The sequence below is a fragment of the Chiloscyllium plagiosum genome, unplaced genomic scaffold (assembly GCF_037043375.1).
Source record: "Chiloscyllium plagiosum isolate Xiang-an unplaced genomic scaffold, Cpla_swu_hap1 HiC_scaffold_2, whole genome shotgun sequence".
Classification (NCBI taxonomy): domain Eukaryota; kingdom Metazoa; phylum Chordata; class Chondrichthyes; order Orectolobiformes; family Hemiscylliidae; genus Chiloscyllium; species Chiloscyllium plagiosum.
This window is the reverse complement of record NW_028270140.1, coordinates 83,656,290-83,678,349: the sequence shown is the minus strand read 5'-3', so window position 1 is coordinate 83,678,349 and position 22,060 is coordinate 83,656,290. Positions and strand designations below refer to the sequence as shown.

The 22,060-nt window shown below is 38.5% G+C and overlaps 1 protein-coding gene and 1 long non-coding RNA gene across 4 annotated transcripts in view; one reads left to right on the top strand and one right to left on the bottom strand.

The window, feature by feature from the left end:
- The window catches only part of LOC122560690 (uncharacterized), a 124,291-nt gene extending 112,211 nt beyond the window's left edge, over window positions 1-12,080 (bottom strand). The window contains exons 1-2 of one of the 2 annotated variants that reach the window (XR_006314786.2): window positions 11,986-12,015; window positions 9,709-9,796 (exon numbers count right to left, since the gene is read on the bottom strand). This is a non-coding gene — a long non-coding RNA (uncharacterized LOC122560690). Of the gene's footprint in view, window positions 1-9,708; window positions 9,797-11,985 lie in introns of both variants that reach the window. The other variant, XR_015760692.1, reaches the window with a different exon arrangement.
- The window catches only part of srfbp1 (serum response factor binding protein 1), a 214,218-nt gene that overhangs the window by 136,416 nt on the left and 55,742 nt on the right, over window positions 1-22,060 (top strand). For both annotated transcript variants that reach the window (XM_043711594.2, XM_087998241.1), the window contains exon 4: window positions 8,973-9,044. In XM_043711594.2, the coding sequence (XP_043567529.2) occupies window positions 8,973-9,044 (72 nt within the window). The remainder of the gene's footprint in view (window positions 1-8,972; window positions 9,045-22,060) is intronic.

The window sequence follows — 22,060 nt, the reverse complement described above, 5'->3', positions numbered from 1 at the left end:
ATGATGTTCGTACTGATGGACTGTGGTTTAATAGAATAAAGTTCCTACAGGCTTTCAACTGCTGACCTATCTATGTCATGTTGGTACACTATGTAGCCATGAATGGTAATCCAAATTTTTAAATGTTTACAAGGTTCAGAGTCATAGTTCAGCTTCTGGATCACGATGCTTAGAAGAAAATCATTTTCTTCCAAAAAGAACTGGTGTCCTAACGCTGCATTGTTTCCCTTACCTGATGTGCAGAGCATATGCTCGGCCTAACTGAGGTTGCATTCCCCATTTAAAATGAGGGACAAAAATTGGCTTTCTTAACGCACAGTACTTTAATCTGATGATGTTGAGTTTTGGAAGCTCATCAAGAAAATAAAAAGACTGTCAGGGATTTGGGAACTTGCTGAAAGGTCAATGCAAATTATTTTCACACCTTTAAATGTCAAACTTCAAACTGTTAGTTTTTATGTTATGATGTTTTGATACAATGCTTCACTGTCAGGAAGATGTCCTTTAAAGGTGTGGTGACCACTACACTAGCCAACCTTGTGCATTTGTCTGTTTGTATTTCAGTGCTTTTCTAGTTGAGGAAGCATTATAATACAGTGGACAAAATATCAACACATCTTTCTTTGTGTGCTGTCATTTTTTCAGCTGTGATTTAGATTTATCTAGCTGACTTTTTTTAAAAATTGAAATTGGGGAGAAAAAGTAAGCATTTGTTTCCCTACAATGATTGGCACTCTCTGCCTTGAAGGTGAACTGAGAATCTGCTCTTCTCTTCCCAGTAAGTATATTGTTTTGACAACAATGACCATTTTCAGTGCTTCACTGAGTATCGAGTTCTATTGGATTTCAACACACTTGGTGTCCATTCAGTTAGCCATAATAACCAAATGTGCCTTTGTGGTTCCTAGTTTGTTGACACAAACTAGTAAGACTCCAAGTGTAAGAAGGTTTAGTTTTAATTTGGGTAGTTTTTTTTAAAATCAATGCTAGACAGGTTTTTATTGGATGGACTGACAAGCAGGAGGCTGGAAGAATACAGCAAGCCAGACAGTATCATGAGGTGGAGGAGTCAATATTTCGGGTGTAACCTGTGGCAGGTGCTGAAGAAGAGTTACAGTCAAAACATTGACTTCTCCACCTCCTGATGCTGCCTAGTTTGCTGTGTTCTTCCAGCCTCCTGCTTGTCTATCTTGGAATCCAGCATCTGCAGATTTTTTTTGTCTCTAACCAGGTTTCTATTGGATGGCAAGAGGTTAATCTTTCCCCAGGAATTTCATACATTTTCAATTGCATGGAATCCGAGCAACATTTGGGGAATAACTATGCAGGATTCATGGGGACATGGAGTGATATGGGGAAATCTCCAGCAGTATGGACCCATGAGGTCATAGGTGTCAAATAGGGGGATCTTGATGGCACTTGGAGGATAAGTGAGTGAATTGGGGTGGCATGGATGATCTGTTCTGGCATAGAGGATGAATAGAGCATAGGATTAGTGGAGGAGAATCTTAGACTGTATGCAGAATATAGGGATGACATGGTGAACATGAAAGGGCACAGACTCGCATGGTGTTTGGTGGGGAGGGAGGCAAAGAACTTTGAAATGGCAGGCAAGCCCCTGGTGGATAAAGGAAATGCTTCAGTGATACCATCAAGGCCTCACTGGCGAAGTACTGCATTTGCACTGACACCTGCAAATCATTGGGCCAAGACCATCAAAAGTGGAGGAGGTGCACCTGTGAAGGCATTGAGCACCTCAAGACTTGCCATCAGGAAAAAGTAGAAGCCAGGTGAAAACAGCGAAAGGCGTGCACGACCACACTAATGCCCCACTCATACCTTCCCATGGCCATCTTTTGACCTTAGTGTGGCAAAGTCCGATAAAGCTATATCGGTCTGTACAGCCACTTAGAGTGGAAGAGGATCATTTGCATCTGTGAAGGACTGCCAATGATGATGGTTGGGGTAAAGAGCGGTGAGGTTTGGAGGGCCTTTAAATAAAGGAGCTGGAATTTTGTGTTGGAGAACTGGAGTGGCCTTTCTAACTGGTCCATCTCTCCACCCAAACTCCTTCAACACTGGTTTGTGGCTTGCAAACTGCGCCACAACCCATTGTCAAGAAACAAATATAGCATGTGAAGTCACTTAAGTCGGGCGTGTAGTATGCAAGATGTGAAAGTGTGCAATTCAAGTTTAGTCAAGCCCAGAGTAAGGTTTGGCCAATAAATTCTAATTGCATCTCTTAAAAACATCCAAAAGCAATCATGCGCAATAAATTATGTGCAGCATGGCCAGTTAATTGTATTTTGGTAATGTTCATTCAGAGAACACTTTTCCAGTTGACTGGGAGTGTTCCCTCTTTCTTTTGTATAGAAATTACAAAATGCCATTGGACTATTCATGCCCACCAGAACAACCAAATTGTGCCGTGGATGAATGCTAGCCCTTTTTCAATACTGATTGAATTTCAAACCAAAAGATGTCCTTAAATCTTTTAATGAAATTTAAATTAAATCCGTTTTTGTTTTGTCATTGTGCAAACTGCACATTCCATTTTTGTTGTGGTCATAAATACGTTTTTCCTGTTGATGGTTTAATGACCTCACACCAGCACTTGGACCAAATTTAAATTCATGAATTTTGGCAAACAACGTGTTGTTGAAGCAAACTTGTGCATTTAAGTGGTCATTTAAACGTAGCTGTTTATAATCTGATCAATAGTTTCGCCCATATCTGCAGAAAGAAATTGCTGCTATTAGCAATTCAAGTTTTCCACATGGATCCCCAGCATCACTTTCAGTATTTATAGGTAGGGCAAAAATTAGAGACAAAATTTTCAGTGCTGCTATAGAGTCATGCACAACACAGAAACAGCCTTCTGACCAGCTTGTCCATGCTGACCAGATATCTTAAATTAATCTAGTCCCATTTGGCAGTATTTGGCCCATATACTCTGCAGGACCTTACCATTAAGTGTATACATCCTGCCCTGATTTGCCTTTCCAAAATGCAGCATCTCACATTTATCTAAATCAAATTCCATCTGCCACTCCTCAGCCATTGGTCCGTCTGATCAAGATCCCGTTGTAGTCTGTGACAACCATCTTCGCTGTACACTACACTGCCAATTTTGGTGTCATCTGCAAACTTGCTAACTATACCTCCTATGTTCACATCCAAATCACTTGTATAAATGATGAAACCGATCCTTGTGGCACACCACTGGTTACAAGCCTCCAGTCTGAAAAACAACCCTCTACCACCATCCTCTGTCTTCTACCTTCATGCCAGTTCTGTATCTAAATAGCTGATTCTCTCTCAATCACTGTGATCTAACTTTGCTAACCAGTCTACCATGAGGAACCTTGTCGAACACGTTACTGAAGTCCATCCAGATCATGTCCATCGTTCTGCCCTCATCAATCCTCTTTTTATTTCTTCTTCAAAAAACTTTTTTTTTCAAGTTAGCCAGAGACAATTTGGCGCTGATTACTGGAGGATATATAGTACAAGTACAATCCCAATAAGGTGATCATCCCTTCTTATTTCTTAGTTCCACAGTGGTTAGCACTGCAGCCTCACAGCACCAGGGTCGCAGGTTCAATTCCAGCCTCAGGCCACTGTCTGTATGGAGTTTGCAGATTCTCCCCGTGTCTGTGTGGGTTTCCTCCAGGTGCTCTGGTTTCCTCCCACAGGTTAGGTCAATTGGCCATGCTAAATTGCCTATAGTGTTAGGTGCATTAGTCAGAGGGAAATGGGTCTGGGTGGGTTACTCTTCGGAGGGTCGGTGTGGACTGGTTGGGCTGAAGGGCCTGTTTCCACATTGTAGGGAATCTAAAAAAAAGTAACTTCTCCGGCTGCGTTCCCAGGAATGTCCTCCCTCAGGTCTGTTTCAGTGCTGTACATCTCTATGACTCTATAATGTTATCTCTAATCAAAAATGCCACTCCCCCCGTCTTTTGCGCACGCCACCCCCAGGCCGTTAACCTTTCCATTCTTCCTGTATCATCTAGCTTTGTTGAAATTATTTTCCACCAACTGTACTTGGCCAAATTGAAGTTCTTTACAACCTCATGATGTGATTTTCCAAATCTAAGACAGTTTCTCATCCGTTGTTTCAAACAAGTTGATGGTCCAGAATTCTCTGGAAAAATATTGACAAGTTCACAGCACACACCATTATTACTGCAGCAAATATCCTACAATTTGTGGTGATGACAAGCTATGCCACAAGTCGAGAGTTGCCACAAATTGGTAGGTGATTTCCATAACTCTATTATTGGCTTTGCAAAAATAGGAGCCTGCGTCAACCTCCCATTATTGTCCGCAAAATTGTTTGATTTTTAACTTGAACTAAACATAAAGTTTAGGTGCTTTTTCATAGTGTTCTCTTTTAGTGCAGAGATCGATGTACAATATGCAGCATGACCCAACCTTGTAGTTCGCTCCTATTTCCAAAGTAATTGAAACTGTAACATCTTATTCTGCGTGGGTTAAAACTCAGCTTGAAATAGTTAAATTATAATTGTTATTTTCTTATTGTTTTTCTTTTCTGTTTCTCTTTCCTCTTTCTCAATTCAATCGTTCACACCCTCACTTTATTTCTCTTTCTGTACTTTATTTAATTTGACTCATCCAACCAGTTTCATTGTCAATTACTTTCTGTCCCTGCATTACATTGGCTGAGGAGTATAATGCTCCTGTTGTTAACTTGGGTCTCAGTTTATTCGCACTATAGCGCTTCTTAACACAAAAGTAATGGAAGCAGAATGGTAAGGAAATAGATCCAACTCGCAGCACATGCTGTGCAATGCCTGACTTTGGCAAAGTCTGTGCTGTTGGTGAAGGAGCTGTTGGTCTTATTTTTAATATTTGAGAAGAATTTGACTATGTCCCACACCTGTATTTAATAAAATATATCTGTCAAAATAGAGTTTATAACCAAAGGCCATAATCACAGAATAATATTTAAAATAGAGATAGGTAGTAAAACCGTGGAATTTTTCACACAGCGAGCTGTAGAGGCTGGGTAGAGTATATACAAGGCGATGATTATGATTTTTAATCAGTAAGGGAATTGAGGGTTATGGCAGGAAAGTGTAGTTAAGGATCAGCCTTGATGCCATTGGATGGCGGAGCAGACTCGAGGGGCTGAATGGTCTATATCTGCTCTTATGTCTTTCTTGTATCACAGTTGACTAATCAAATCAAACTTGTATCAAAGTAACAAAAAGAGATTGACTAAGGAAATGCAATGAATGTTGTCTAAGGATCAGGATAAACCATTTAGGCTTTGGATGAAGAGAGTGGTGAGCCTATGGAATTTGCTACTGCTGAAAACAATTGAAGGCAAAACATTGTCTCTTTCCAAGGAGTTGGATGTAGCACTTGGAGCTAAAAGGGATCAAAGGATATGGGGGAAGGGATCATATTTCACATTGGTATTCACCCAAAGAGAAGGAAATGGATGATGGTAAGATGAGAGAGGCCTATGTTGATATTCGAGGGCAAGTTGATATTGTGGAGGAGGAAGAGGTGGTGTTGTATGTCTTGAAAATCATTATGGTGGTTAGGTACCCAGGTCCTGATGGTGCAAGGGCAGAAATTGCTGGAGGTTTGACAGAGATGATCTTTTGTATTCGCTTTTGCCAGAGGCAAGGCCCCTCAAGACTGCAGATTTGCTAGTGTTGATCCTTTGTTTAAGAAGGACAACAAGGATAATCCAGGAAATTATAAACTGGTGAGCCTTACATCAGTGATAGGGAAATTATTGTCGAAGAGTCTTAAGGACAGGATTTAGTCTCATTTGGGGAAAAAATGGACTTACTAGGGATAGTTAGCATGGTTTTGAGCGTGGGGGGGGTCTTGTTTCACAAATCTGATTGAGTTTTTTTTGAGGAGATAATGAAGGTTATTGGTAAGGGTAGGGCTGTGGATGTTATCTGCATGAACTTTACTGAAGCATTTCACTAGGTCTCTAATGCTAGCCTGATACTGAAGATTAAGTCACAAGACATCTGTGTTGACTTGGTAAGTTGGATACAAACTGACTTGGTCAGAGAACACAGGGTAGTTTTGGAGTGGTGTTTTTCTGCCTGGAGGTCTGCAGCCAGTGGTGTTGTGCAAGGATCAGTGTTGAGACCTCTGATGTTTGTAATATATATAAATAAGTTAGATTAAAATATAGGTGGTCTGCTTAGTTAGTTTGCAGATATCCTGAGTTTTAGTGGAGTTGTTTATAATGAGGAATGTTGTCAAAGGATACAGCAGTAAGTAGATCAATTGCAAAGTTGCATGGGGAAATCTGAGTTTAATCCAGATGAGTGTGAGGTGATGCATTTTAGGACATCAAATGAAAGAAGAAGGTATACAGTAAATGACAGGACCCGTAGGAGCGTTGATATACAGAGGAATCTTGGAGTGCAAATCCATAGCTCCCTGAGAGTATCAACACAAATGGATAAAGCGGTTTTAAAAAAAAGGACTACACTGCTTGCTTTCATTGGTCAGGGCATTGAGTATAAATGTTGACAAATCATCTTGCAGCTGTATAAACCTTGAGAGGCCACATTTTGGTGTATTGTGTACAGTTCTGGTTGTCAAATATAAGAAGGATGTAGAGGCATTGGAGACAGTACACGAAAGAGAATTATCAGAATGTTGCCTGCATTGGAGTAAATTAGCTATAATAAGAAGTTGACCAAACTTGGACTGTTTTCACTAGAACATTGTGAAGCTGAGAGGCACCCTGATATAAAATTATGAGAGGAATGGTTAGAGTGGATAGTCAGAGTCTCTTTCCCAGGGTGGAAATTTCAAATGCGCAGGGGCCTAGGTTTAAGGTGAGAGAGGAAAAGTTTAAAGGATATGTGCGAGGCAAGTTTTTTTTTAGGCAGGGTGTGATTGGTACCTTGAATGCATTGTCCAGGATGGGGTTGGAAACAGATACTTTTGCAACGTCTAAAAGCCATTGGACATGAATAGGCAGGGTCATAGAGGCATACAGGCCGGGCAGATGGGTTTAGTTTAGACTGGCATTGTGGTTGGTATGGATATGGTGGGCCAAGGGCCTGATCCTGTGCTGTACTGTGCTATGTTCTAAGTAGGAACAGGGTATTGAGTCAGATGATCAGTTATGATCGTTGAGTGGCGAAGCAGACTCAAAGGGCCAAATGGCCTATCTTGGCTCCTATTTTCTATGTTTCTGTTCATAATTGAACAAAATTATAGCCATAGATTGTGAATGTCCATGTAAACATGGATTTAAAAAATAGCAATATAAAGAATAGTAAGTCATGACAGCAGGCTATTTTTCAGACTGGTAGACTGTAGAATGTGGTGCTGTCCTGGCATGTTCTTTTTTATCAAGCCGCATATAAAAGACTTGGATATTGGAATGCAGATAAAAATTCCAAAATCTGAATGAGTGGATGGCATGAGCTATCTGAGAGGGATCAAGGGCAATCTGAAAGGGCAGGGGACATCAAGCAAAACTACAGGTGACCTGCGTTGTGGAGTGGTGTGAGAGAAGAGTGATGATGCTAAAGGGACTTACAGAAGAGTTGAACTGTTTCATTCCAGAGCTGAGATCTTCGAACAGCCTCACCTATGGATGCACTCCTCTCAAGACAAATATTCTTGGCAAAGTTGCACACAGATCGGGTGTGCATTTCAGAAAGCACAAATGTTCACAGGCCAGGCTATCCTGAGCCCACAGGGAAACGTGGCCTCAGTTGACTTCACAGCCAATGAAGTGTTTCTTTTAAAGTGTAGTCCTTATCCATCTCCTTATTTTGAAACCATCTGCAAGTGTTGACATCACTCCCAAGTCTATATTTAAATACTTTAAAAGACTCTGTGAAGAGAGGTACCCTGAATCCTGTGGATTTGCAATAGCCACTTGTATCCACTCCATAAAATCTATGTTTCTTTCTCTATACAAAATCTTTATTTTGTATGTCCACTGGTGTGAAAGGATCACCTAACCTCCATCAACACTATATTCATAGATGCATTTCTCCAACCTCCAGTTTATTTTACTTTGTCAGAGGATTTTGTGAAGTTTATTTAGCTCGATTATTCATTCTAAAATCCATATTGACTACCTTCATTTCTTTCATCCATAGCTTCATCCTTAATTTAGAAACTAAAATTTCCCTTAGCACAGACGCGAAGTTAATTGACATGTAATTACATTCCTGATGAAGGGATTTTGCCCGAAACGTCGATTTTCCTGCTCCTTGGATGCTGCCTGAACTGTTGTGCTTTTCCAGCACCACTCTGATCTAAACTCTAGTTTCCAGCGTCTGCAGTCCTCACTTTTGCCTGTGCAATTACCCAGATTAGTTTAATCTTCCTTTCTAAAAATAGGTCTGACATTGGCTAATTTCCAGTTTGTTATCATGCATCCACACTCAATACAAATCTAAAAAATAATTTTTTGCACTGATGCAATTTCCAATATCACCATTCTTTGGTTTCTAAGATGCATCCCATCAGGCCATGCTAGTTTGCCAAAAGAGTTCTTTGTCTCATGATAATGCTGATAAGGATATGCTTTTAGGTTGTACACAAGGACATCAAGTTGCAGTATAATGCAGGGACAGAGCTAAAATTCAATCTGATGTGCTGTATAACAGAACTCACTAAGAAACCTTTCTAAGCACCCTTGATAAATTCAAATATGCTTTTAGTGTTCTCCTCGGTTGCAGTCTCCCAGGTTCTCAGAAAAAAGGTCTGTTGTCTTTATACTAATGTAAAGAGCTACACAATGATGAAGAGCAAAAGAATTTCATAACCATTTTTATACCTTTTAAAGAAGAAAAATAAAACCAAGGCTTGCATTCATACTATGCTTTTCACCTCTATTGATTATCTGAAGTACTTTACAGTCAATGATGTACCTTTGATGTGTAACCATGTTTGCAATGTAGGAAATGCAAAAAACTAAAACGTTGTTATCTTTTACATAGGATTTGAAACCAGATTATATTTCTAAAACTGCACTTCAGAGAAACCTCAATTTTGAAATAGTCTGCAAAAAGGTAAGACTTTTGAATGAATTTGTCAATGTTTGAAAAAGTGCTTGTGACCAGGTACATGCTTCAAATTCCAGGCTTGTGCTTCTGCAGAAATGGTAACAAAAATAAATAAAATATCTACATGCACACATTAAATTGCTAACTGTGACTTTTCACAAATAGCAATCTGATACTGAAGACATATTTCACTGTATTCTGCTACAAATTTTGGCCAGGATACTAGGGTGAACTCACTAGCAGATATGAATACTACAACAATAATAAAATAGTTATAGAGCTGGACCTGCTCCTGCTTAATCTTGACACACAAGATTAATTAGAAATTTTGTGTGGAATTCCACATCTCTCTGTTGAATGAAATGAAAACTATAAGTGAAGTAAAACACACAGAATACACTGACAAAGTGAATATATTAAAGTGTGTAGAGCATCAGATCAAAACAAATATAAATACAAAGAAAAAATAAAGAATGTAGTACAAAGGATATCAATACCAGAGAATATGTAACCAGAAGGAGAGAAAATTAGAGAGCTAATAAAAAATTTAGTATGACCCCAAATGTATGAGAGTCAAATGGGGAACAATGTAATTCGTAACAAGAAGACAAGATAAGTAGATAGTTATAGAAAAATAGAGGTTTTCACAGGCTATGCAATGTAAGATCACCTGTATATATTTCATTTCATTACATGCCAGTCTTGTGATTGAGGGATCTTCTGATTTGCACTGAGCAACACAATTAGTTTTCAATTAGCTGAAATATTAGAAAAAATGTTTTGTTACAATTATTGTACTAATTAACCTCAATCAATTGCATTGAGTTCATTTGTTCATCAGAGTACTTTTTACCTCATTCATGTATGGTTAAACTGGATCTATAAGTGAAGCATTTTGGTCCAAGCAAGTCAATATCATGCCTGAGTCAGTGCAGTGTGCTTTCATTGGCCTTCTGTCATCCTAACTAATAGAATAAATTTTGTTCTCATGCAATCTTGCCATTTCCTTATGTGAATACACAGTAATTTCATTTTAAGTTGTGGAGTGTTTTCATTGTCTTTGAGTATTGCCAATGATCGTTTAATGGAATGGATCTGACTGTCACTTCACACATGGGAGACACAGATTAGAGATTTGAAGCAAATATGTGAGACTACAATGACAACCAACATAATAGTTCATCTATTGAGAGATTTTAAATGTCATGATCACTTAATACCATGTTTCACCTAATTATAGTATCCTCACAGTCAAAGTTTGTGCTAGACCTTGATAAACGCTACATAAACCTGCAAAAAAACCTGCATAAAAACAAATATAACTTACAAAATAAAAAAGGATTTTTTGTTGTTTAGTTAAGCTGCAAAATAATATTAAGATACCATTTGCTACATAATACTGACTGACACTTAGAAGATTAAAAGGAGTATAGATCAGCTCACTCCTATTATACTTGTAGCAAGACCCAGGAAAGTGGTCTATAATTTTCACCAATTACATCATTGACATTACAAAGCTGTATTTCTTTTAAAATGGTAATTCTAGTTATTTGCAATTCAGATTTTTGATTTATCCCATTGTTGTCAGTGCAATCATTAGACATTAGTTTTCTTCAAAGACTGTGTTTATAATAGTTATTCTGTTGGCATTATCATATAGTCACTTGTAAACATCTGAATTAGGAGCAGGAGTGGACACGTCATCCCCTCCAGCCTGATTAATAAGATCACGTCTGATCTAATTTCTCCATATTCCCGCCTGATAACTCTGTACTTCCTTGCTTATCAAGAATCTAAACCAACACCTCTTATGAGTGTGTTACTCTGCATTGACTGAGAATTTAAATTCAAAATATTTAAATTCACAAGTAGTATCATACTTCAAATATTACTTTTTCCATTCTGGCAATATTGATGGTAGCATAATGGTTAGTAAACAAAATACTTGTTTGTACTTCCTCCTTGAATTTCCTTTCCAGGACTAGATTTCTTTTTCTCTGCACTTGTAATGACTGGTAAATGACAATAGCTATAAAATTAATCGTGAATATGGAGTTCTAAGGCCAACAGCTGTTGTTACCATATACACCTGTAATATTGTAAAACATCCCAAAGATTTTTCTGCTATTAGCAAACAAAATTTTACTCTGATCTACTGAGATGTTAGAGCAGGCAATCAAAATCCATGAGATAGTTTTAACATTGCTGGCTTGCTGCTTTTTACTGATTTGGTTTTTCTATTGGTATGTAACACATAATAAAGTTCAGCTTTCTTATACAAACTGAAATAGGCTTTGCAACCTTTAATTGCATGCAGTTCAAAAGTAAGACTTGTTAACTTATTAACATAAAAGTCTAGACTTATGTTATTCTCTCTCAGTACTACTCCAGTTATAAACTGCTGTTCACAGTTGCTGTCCATATAATGTCTGAACAACTCCCTGGTGCATTTTTTGTGTATGTTTGGATTGAAAGTGAAATAAACCTCTGGGCAATTGAGCTTGTAGCACAGATGACATAGATTATGTCATGTGATCTAGATGAATGCTGTAAATGCATTTGTAAGAATAGTGCTAGCCAGTTCAGCCCCTTGATTAGTTGTTGTCCTTTGATTCAATTAGATCATTACATAATGGTTCCCTCAAAAAAGATCAACTGGATTAGGTGGTGAAGACCTCCCTTCACAAATCCACTGCTGATTCTCTGAAATCAACTCAAACTTGTCCAGTGTTCGGTGTCCTTCACTTTTACTGTTTACCTTCTAGTCTGTTGACTACACCAAATGGCACATGATTTTCTTCAAAAACTCTCAAGATGCTTGGCTCGATGTATCATTTTATTTCCTCTAAAGTCCATCTGAACTTTGCTTAGATTTGTAATCTTTGATTTACATGCTAAGCTGCATAGTCTTTGTCAAGTAATAGTTTTCTAGCCATGGTATACTCACATTAAAATCTCTCTCTTGTGTTAGAATCCAAATCTTCTCAGAGTGCCAACTAATTCTTCTTTGCACTCTCCTTTATACAAATCGTTCTTGTTGTTACCTTTTTCAGCCAGCTGTGGTGCACTGACTTCCTTTCACAACATGGAATTAGACATGATTATTGCAAAGGCGTCATTCTTATCTAAGTGTTCTCACAGTTATGACCTGAATTCGTTTAGTTTTGTTCTTGCCTGTTCTATTTGTTCTCTGCCAAACATTATATGGCATTTATGCACCTTAACATTTTCAGTTTCACTTACCTGTGGTAGCCATAGTATCATTAGTACTAAAACTAATATAGAAGCACATTTCTCTTCTACATACTTGATAGAGCTATAAATCTTGCTTTAAATCTAGACAGTATTTATTGACTCATTAAAAAAAAAACACAAGCCAATTTCTACGATGTTCTTTTTTGGGAAAAACTCGGTTAGTTACATTACTTTTAGCTATATTAGACAATCTTTTTCCTAACCATTTCATTGTTTGAACAATTTAAGTTTGAGAGGCTTAGTTCCTAGATGATAAATGCAATATATACTTGAATGAGGACTTTAGTTAACCGAGGAGAAAAATCAATAAAGCAGAATATGGATGATTTGTTTTGTCAACTTGCTTGTTCCCAAGCTTTTTACCCATTGACAGATGATATAGTAGTTAACAATAAAGTGCAGCTGTGGGAATATCCTATGGAAAATGGAGTACTACGATGGATTATCACTGTGTAATGAGCAATAACAACATTAGTATTAGTTCTTGCGTTAATACCTTACTTTAATACAAACATCTGGTTAAGATAACTTCAACTTTTGATAAAGAAAACTGAGATGCTAATTTTAGTGAAAGAGATTGTAATGCAAGTCATGGCAAACAAGTCTAAAATTAGCCTAACCATAAACCTATGGTGCAATTCTGGCTACCCAGATTATTATTATGAGAGTCACACCCTCTTAGTTGGCATAAATGCTCAACACAAGTTCTTTATGGAAGGTCACAGACCTGAAATGTTAAATTAGTTTCAGTCTCCTTATATACTGGTAGACTTACTGAGAATCTCCACTTTCTGTTTTTATTTGAGTTTCAGTGTTTACAGTATTGTTCTTTTGGTAAATGCTCAACATACTGTCTTTCTTTGATCAATTCCATATTTTTTTCACAGTCAACACTTGCTACTTATTTCTTTGTTTGAAAGGCTTGTGTTTTTTGGATCCATTTCCGCCCCTACATTGAGTTCATGGCACAAATCAAACATTTCTACTGTGAAAGAGAACTACCCTTGATTCCCATAGCAATGATGAATCATTCCTAAACTTTTGTTACTTCAAAGCATGTTTCAAACATGACTTAAACTTGAGAGTCTCCTTTCTTTCATTAATTATTTGAAATCTTTCCATCAGTTATAAATTCAAGAAGCACCACTCCAGACAAACTAATACTGTTAACCTATTTTGGCTGGTGAATTCTAACTATATTATCTTACCCATTTTTCTCATCCTGAGAATTTATTTTATTTGTTCATGGGATGTGATATTGATGCATCTATTGCCTATCTCTTGTTGCCCAGAGGGCAGTTTGATAGTTAGTCTCATATTGCAATGAGTCTAAAGCCACATTGAGGGGAGACTAGGTAAGGATGGAAGTTTCTTTTCCTAAGCACTTTACTGAACGAGAATGGATTTCTATAACAATCAACAGTGGTTTCATGGTCATCGTTAGACTAGCTTTCTTTTTTACTATTTTTTAATTGAATTTGAGTTTCATCTGCCACATTGAGATTCAAACCCCTGTCTCCAGAATTAATTCTGGTTTACTACTGATATTACCACTACACCACTTCTCCTAATTACGACATATAGAAGCATCAGACCAGTCCACTATAAGAATCCTGAAGGTCTCGGAACTTGGCTTAAACATAAATATGTTTAAACATTGAGAAACGACACCAAAATGAAAGGTGCAAACCAATTTCAGGTTAATAGTAAGTATAAATAATTATATATTATGATGTAAAATGGTTTATATATATTAATATAACTTACTTTAGCATTTGAATTTTGAAGTAGTGCCTTGTGGATTTGTCTGAAGTCAATGAATCTGAAGAAATGTACAAGTTAACTTGCCAGTCTTTCTGCAGCCACTATTTTAAACCAATATGTGCCAGAGAGCACCTGACTCAGGGATCCTCTTGGAATGGTAATGGAAATTTGTTGTATTATGAGAGTTTTAAGTGTGGAGAAAACAAACATTGAAAAGCATTAGCTTGCTTTTGATTTAAAAGAATAAAGAATTATTTTGTTCTTCATTTGTATTTTTCTTAGGAAATGAATCCATAGATTAGAAAGCTTCTGGTTCAGTTTATATAAGACTTGGTCAGACATAAAAAACATTTCCATAGAGAAAAGAGTTAGTTGAGGATAGTTAGGAAATAGGTTACGGCAGTGTAAGAGCTTTAGTTTCAAAAGTCCAAACCAGAGGTGTATGGTTATTTGAAGCTAAGGATGTTGAAGCTCAGTTTTGTAAATATTCAAGGAAAAAATTATGTAATTCTCAAGACTATACGGAAATGAAAGGAACAATTAAGTCAAACTTATAGATGTGATAGAAAAAGGCACTCTCTTGCTGATATGAGTTTTGTAAAATGATAGTGTTATGATAAATAGTATTTTATTGTGCCATACGTTTTGAAACCGTTACAGCAATGTTATATGTAAATATCTTGATTTGCCCTATTTTATTGTGGAGTTTATACAATCCTGAGAAGCATAGATAAGATGAATTGTAATGGTCTTTTCCCTATGGTAGGAGAGCTCAAAACTAAAAGGCATTGGTTTAAGGTGAAAGAGGAAAGATTTAAAAGGGACAACTTTTTTCACACACAGGGTGGATTGCATACTTGGAATGAACTGCCGGAGGAAGTGTTCGATGCAAGTACACTTACAACATTTAAAAGACATTTGGCCAGGGACATGAATAGGATAGTTGAGAGGGATATGGCTCAAATAGAAGCAAATAGGAACTAGTTTAGTTTGGAAACCTGGTTGGCATGAACAAGTTGGGCCAAAGGGTCTGTTTCCATGCTGTATGCCTCTATTGTCATTTCTTTTGTGTATGAAACTTGATTTATTGTTAAAACTGAAGCTGCAGTATCACAGACTTATTTTTCAGTGAAAGACCACTGGATTAAATGGGTTTTTATTAAACATGATTTGAAAAGTAAAATTTCAGTTTGGGATTTGACTTGTCCAGTACTAACATAGCTAGCATCATAACAATTTCTTTTTGGTTTTGCTAAAAGGCTGTAATAACTAGCTGTTTAATATATAATGAAAATTGGCCATTTGGATGTCTGCTGTTTATCATCCTTATTTTTGGATTATTGCTACAGGCGTTGATTGTAGTATGCTTTTTTTTAGGTTGCTTTTTAATTCACAAGATCTGGGCAATACCATATTTGCTAGTCATTGCATTTATTATCTACTTGGAGAAAGGTTTACATTTAACTTCTACTTCTCTTGTCCTTTCCTAATTTTCAGAGCATTTTCCTGTTACCGTCTCCAATGGAGTCCTTTTTTTCATTTGTCCTCTGAGGTATCAATCTTGTGTTAGACCTGGACTCAGGCAAGTGAAGAGTATTCCCGCTTCCATCACATTCCTGACTTGTGCATTGTTGATAGTAAACAAAATTTATGGAGTCTATTATTTTCCACAGAATCTGGCATGTTGTTAAATGTTGTTAAATGTCGAGAGACAATTACATCTGCAGTTGTTTGGGATGGTGTTTACTTGCCAATTATGGGGCAAGAATGTTACTTGCCACTATCAGCCCAAGTCTAAAGTTTGCTGCAGTGTATTAGCGTATGCCTGTATGGAAGGATTGGATCTAACGAGTTAATGTGATACTGGGCAATGTGCACGCATCTCTAACCTTTACTGTGTGATTATCAAGGAATGTCTGATTGCATCGAATACAGGAAAGGCTATCGACCATGACAACATTCTAGATGTACACAGCCCGCCATTTACAAGGCATGTGTCAGGAGTGTGAAGAAATGCTCTTCAATTGCCTCTCCAACATGTCTCAAAAAGCTTGACATCACTCAAAACGAAGTAAGCCACTTAATCAGCAAACTCTCCACAATCTTAAAAACTCACTTACTTCACCTCTGACACACAGTGATATCAAAGGTCCCTTCTAGCCACACATCATTTTACCTTGGAACAATATCACTGTTCCTTCTCCTTTGCTGGATCAAGATCCTGAAATTCGCTGTCTAACAGCATGGTGGATGTACCAAACCATGTGAACGACAGAGGTAGATAATTTTGTTCTGGATCAGTGGTGCTGGAAGAGCACAGCAATTCAGGCAGAATCCGACGAGCAGCAAAATCGACGTTTCGGGGAAAAGCCCTTCATCAGGGCTTTTGCCCGAAACGTCGATTTTGCTGCTCGGCGGATGCTGCCTGAATTGCTGTGCTCTTCCAGCACCACTGATCCAGAATCTGGTTTCCAGCATCTGCAGTCATTGTTTTTACCTAGATAATTTTGTTGTTGGTATGTAGCCAGGTCAGCATTTATTGCCCATCCTAATTTTCATTAAGAAAATGCTTTGCAGTAACTCGCTTGTCAAGCAATGTCCAAAACCAATAAGAAAGAATTTAGTCACTGCAGAATTCCTAGAGTTTGACTCTTGTAGCCATAGTAGTCCCCTAACCCTTGAAATTCAATGGCATTACTATCACTGAATTCCCCCACTATCAATGTGCTGAGGCATACCATTAACCAAAAACTGAACTGAATAAACCAACCTGGGCAACAGGTTGGCTCAGTGGTTAGCACTGCTGCCTCACAACACCAGGGATCCAGGTTTGACTCCACCCTTAGGCGACTGTGTAAAGTTTGCATGTTCTCCCGTGTCTGTGTGGGTTTGCTCCAGGTTCTCCAGTTTCCTCCCACAGTCAAAAGATGTGCAGGTTCGGCAGGTTAGCCATGGTAAATGCAGGGTTACAGAGATAGAGTAAAGAGATGCGTCTGGGTGGGAGGCTGTTCGGAGGGTCGGTGTGACTCAATCAGTCAAATGGCCTACTTCCACACTGTAGTGATTCTATATAAATACAATGGCTGCAAGAGTCAGTCAGAGTCTAGGAATTCTGCAATGAGGAACTCACCACCTAATTACCAAAAAATTGTCCACATCTACAAGGCACACTTCAGTAGTGCACTGGAATATTTGCATTTGACTGGATGAGTCCAGCTCCAGCAGCACTCAACCTGACACATTCCAGGACATTGAGTGAAGTCAGTCATAGTTTTAGCAGCGCACAAAGGCTCTTTGATCCATTTGATTCATACTGGTCATCAAGTCTCCAACAACTTGGCCCTTAGCTTCATAGGCTATGGTGCTTGAGGTGATTATCCAAATAATTCCTACTTATGGTGATGGTTCCTGCTTCTACCACCCTTTTCAGGCAGTGAATTATAAATACCCACCTCTGTCCAAGTGAACAAAACTTCCTTAAATCCCCTCTAAATCTCCTGCCTTAAATTAATCCCCCATAGTTATTGATCCCTCTGGAAAGGAATTCCCTATCTACCTTAGCTGTGCCCCTCATAATTTTGAATGTCTCAGTCAGCCCACACCACCCCACAAACTCCCAGCCCTCTCTGCTCTAAGGGGGAAAAAAAAACTATCTAGTGTCTCTTCAAAGCTCATGTGTGGCAACCAAATCTGCACACAGTGCTCTGGCCTAACAAATGTTATATGCAGCTCCACCTTAACCTCCCTACTCTTGTATACATTGCCTTAACTAATTAAGGCAAGAACCACCTTACTGCCTTAACCACCTTATCCTGTCCTGCTATTTTACCATTCATCATTTATTCCCGTATGTTGTTAGCCCTTTCAAAATACAATACCTCTCACTTTTCAGGGTTAAGTTCCACTTGATATTGTTCTGTCCTTCTGACAAGCCCATTTATATTGTCCTGTCATCCAAGGCTTTCCTCTTCCCTATTTACACTAAGTTTTGTATCACCTATGCATTTACTGATCAAAGGTCATTAATGCCCTCGACAAGCAGCAAGGGATCCAACACCAAAGCTGTGGTACGCCACTGAACATAGGTTTCCAGTCACAAAAACAGCCTTTTACCATCACCACCTGCATCCTGCGACAACGCCAATCTTGAATCTAATTTGCTTAGATCCCATGGTCTGTTAGCTTTTTGACCAGCCTTCCAACTGTGACCTTGTCAATAGCCTTGCAAAATGATACATTCAGCCCTTATTTTAATATGCCTGTATTTGGAATGAAATTGGCTGTATAAACTTGCCTTTCTGTAATTGCAACCTTCTATCTGTAGTGGTGTGGTTAGGAAGGGTGCAGCACACATTTTTACACAGCAGTTTGCATTATAATTGTGAACTTAAGTTTATAACAAAAATATTGACTAAAATTGTATGCAAGTATAAAATTCTTGTTATTTCTCATCAATGTAAACAGTGTGTGGGAGAGGTGTGGAAGTGGTAGACGGGGAATACCCTATCCCTGTAACCCTGCATTTACCATGGATATTCTACCGAGCCTGCACGTTTCAGGACAATTTGGCATGGCCAATCCATCTAACCTGTGCATCTTCAAACTGGCGGAAGAAACTGGAGAACCTGGAGGAAATCCACACAGATTCTGGGAGAATGCGCAAACTCCACACAGACTGTTACTCAAGGATGGAATTGAACCCTGATCCCTAGTGCTGTGAGGCAGCAGTGCTAACCACTGAGCCACTGTACCAGTCCCTGCTGCTTTTAGCCTGGTTCCCTTTCTTCTCAATGACCCCTTGTCACTTCCTTAATCTTTGAAAAAATAACTAAGCCTCATATTTTAGTATTATTTTCAAACATTGTCATCTGTCCTTCTCCACCCATACTCAAAATATAAAGAAAACAGTTGAGCCACAACTGAACTTGGTGGGACAACACTCCTGATTTTGATTTCTAACCAGTTTGAAATGACCTCATAACTCCGGTTTGTTTTTGCTCTTCAAACCAATTTTTAATCGCTTTACTCCCCCTCTTTTTAATTTTCTTTAGTAATCTTGTGTGACGTTGACAAAGGCTTTTCTGAACTCTCCACACACTGTGCTCAATAAGTTTCGACATCAACTGCTCAAATAATTCTGAGGTTTGCCAAACACAGTCATCCCTTTTGAAACAGTGATCTTCACTTCCAACTGTTTTTCTTTATCTAGACATATGGTAATTTCATTCTTAATTAAAGACTTCAGGGTTTTTTTTCCCTACCACAGGTGTTGAGCTGACTGGCCTGTAATTACGAGATTATCTCTGTCTCCCATTTTAAAAATGGATATTACATTGGCTATTCTCCAGTCCTCTGACAAGCATCCACATTTGAATCATCCAGGAACATAAATCCTTTGGACACCACAATTTCCTTCGCTGTCTGCCATCTAATCCGGCCCTGGTACTTTGTATTCCTTTCAGAGAAGCAGATGTGGGCCATTCAGCCCATCGAGGCTCCTCTATCATTCAGTAAGATTTTGGCTGATTTGGTCGTGCTTGTGGTCTCAGCTTCACTTTCCTGTTTATACCCTATAGCCTTTGACCCCTTTGTCAAAAATCTATCTCACTTAACCTTTAAAGACTCAGCTCTCATGACCTTCTGAAGAAGAGGATTCCACTTGATCAGTTGAGAGCAAACTTAGTTTAATTCAATGAATGTATTTTTTTATCTACTAACTTGTTCTGAAGTACACCAGGATGCACCTCCTTTCTAGTTTTCTGTTTTTAGTAAAATACTGTAATATAGTTCTTAACTGCATTTATTATTTTTGATCATCTATTCATTTCCGTTTGTCTGTTGTTCCAAACCACATCAATTTGCACAGTGAACATAGAAGCAGACTTTTGCGTTTGGTGTCAAAAATTGCATAGAACTGCAAAGGGCATAAGGCACAGAAACTGTGGGTCCAGTCCAACAGTCTATTGCTTATTCTCCATTGGAATCTCCTCTCCCCTTTCTTCATCTAAATCAATCATCATAATACACTTTTCCTTTCTGCCTCAGATGGTTGTCTTGCTTTCCCTTAAATGCTCAGACTGAATGTGCTTTCAGTGTTTGGTTTCTTAACCTTTTCATTCATTTTCCAGCATGGATCCTTGACCGAAACTAAGTTGTTTAATAAAGGACATTCAAATAGGGTACATACATACAGATCGCATTAAGATTTGGCAGCTGTCTCAAATATGTAACTTGGGCATCCTTTGGGAAGTCCCCTAAGGTCAGTGTAATGTCAACAAAATTTTTTTTTTATCCCATTATGCATTCATGAGGCGTGGGCATCACTAACAAGGCCATCCTTTGATGCCTATCCCTACTTGCCCTTTAGAAGGTGTCAGTAAGCTGGTTTCCTGAACCGCTGCAGTTCATTTAGTATGAGCACACAATCAGCGCATATAGACCCATCACCAAACTGCTTCCATTTCATATTCAGTATGTTGGATCACTTGAAATGGTTATCTAGATTATTTTGAGAAATGAACTGGTTGCATTATTGGAAGTAGACTGGCAAAGTGGAATAGGAAGACTCAAAACAATTTTTAGCTAATGAAGGAAGACAAAGGGATCAAAAAAACGATTCTTCACTTGCCTGAAAGCTTTATCTTTTTGCAAACTTGTGAAAATCCACAGCTCTCGTTGTTGAAGTTGACATGTGATGTTTGCAATGCAAACTTCTCAGAAATCTGTGGCTTTAATAAATCTTTTGCAGCCTTTAGACTGTTCAAGTCCCAGAGAATTCTCAGATAAAACTCAATTTTGAGTAATTTGACATTTTGTTTTTACTTATTTATGTTAGAATATAATTAAATTGGTGGAGTTCTGAATATTTTTATTTTCGTTTCTGAATTTTGTTACTTTGCCCTTTCAGATTTCAGGTAATTTCCATGATTAAATTTAGCTGGTATATATTTAGGATTGCTTTACTAGACCATACAAATATAACAACATAACTATAGGAAATTTATTTTACTGTTTAATAACTTCCTCTGCTATATCTGACTCAGCTATAATTGTGGCCCTTCATGCCTATGCACCCCTAGTTACCACATGGAGGGTCTAGTTCAAAAGCCCCCTGCCTCTAGCCTCAGTGACTCTGTCGCTGTTAACCTGACATTTTCCACAATTGGTGAGTGTCTGCTCTGCAGCATTAACTCTCTAAGTTGCTCCTAATTGGAGCATTAAGTATGTAAATTGGCTGCCTTTCTCTATGATATGGATAGATAATCCATCTCCCATGTAGCCCTGTGGAAACATCCCTGCTGGTGGCACTGTAGTGGGAAGCTGGCCCTATATAGCTTCCCAATATTTTCCTGCCTCCCCCTCCCTGGAAATCCTCCAACCCTTTGACCATGTCACTAGGAAATTCATCACTGGGTGATGTGCAAATGGGTGGGAGCTGGAGTTAAATGGGGAGAATTTAGAAATTATTCATTTTGGCCGATGGAATAAAGCTAAATAATTTTGAAATGGTGAGAACCTTGTAAATTATTTATTTATTATCATGTGTATTTTGTTACAAAATACAACGAAAAGTGTTGTAATTTTGAAAAGTATGGATATGTCACAATCCAGAGGGATTTGGGTGCTCTGGGCATGAAACAAGAAGTTATAATGCACATACGTTGGGCATTACTGAAGAAGATAGTGGGCGGCACGGTGGCACAATGGTTAGCACTGCTGCCTCACAGCGCTAGAGACCCGGGTTCAATTCCCGCCTCAGGCGACTGACTGTGTGGAGTTTGCACGTTCTCCCCGTGTCTGCATGGGTTTCCTCCGGGTGCTCCGGTTTCCTCCCACAGTCCAAAGATGTGCAGGTCAGGTGAATTGGCAATGCTAAATTGCCCGTAGTGTTAGGTATGGGTGGGTTGTGCTTCGGCGGGGCGGTGTGGACTTGTTGGGCCGAAGGGCCTGTTTCCACACTGTAAGTAATCTAATCTAATCTAATCTAAAGATTGAAGTACAAG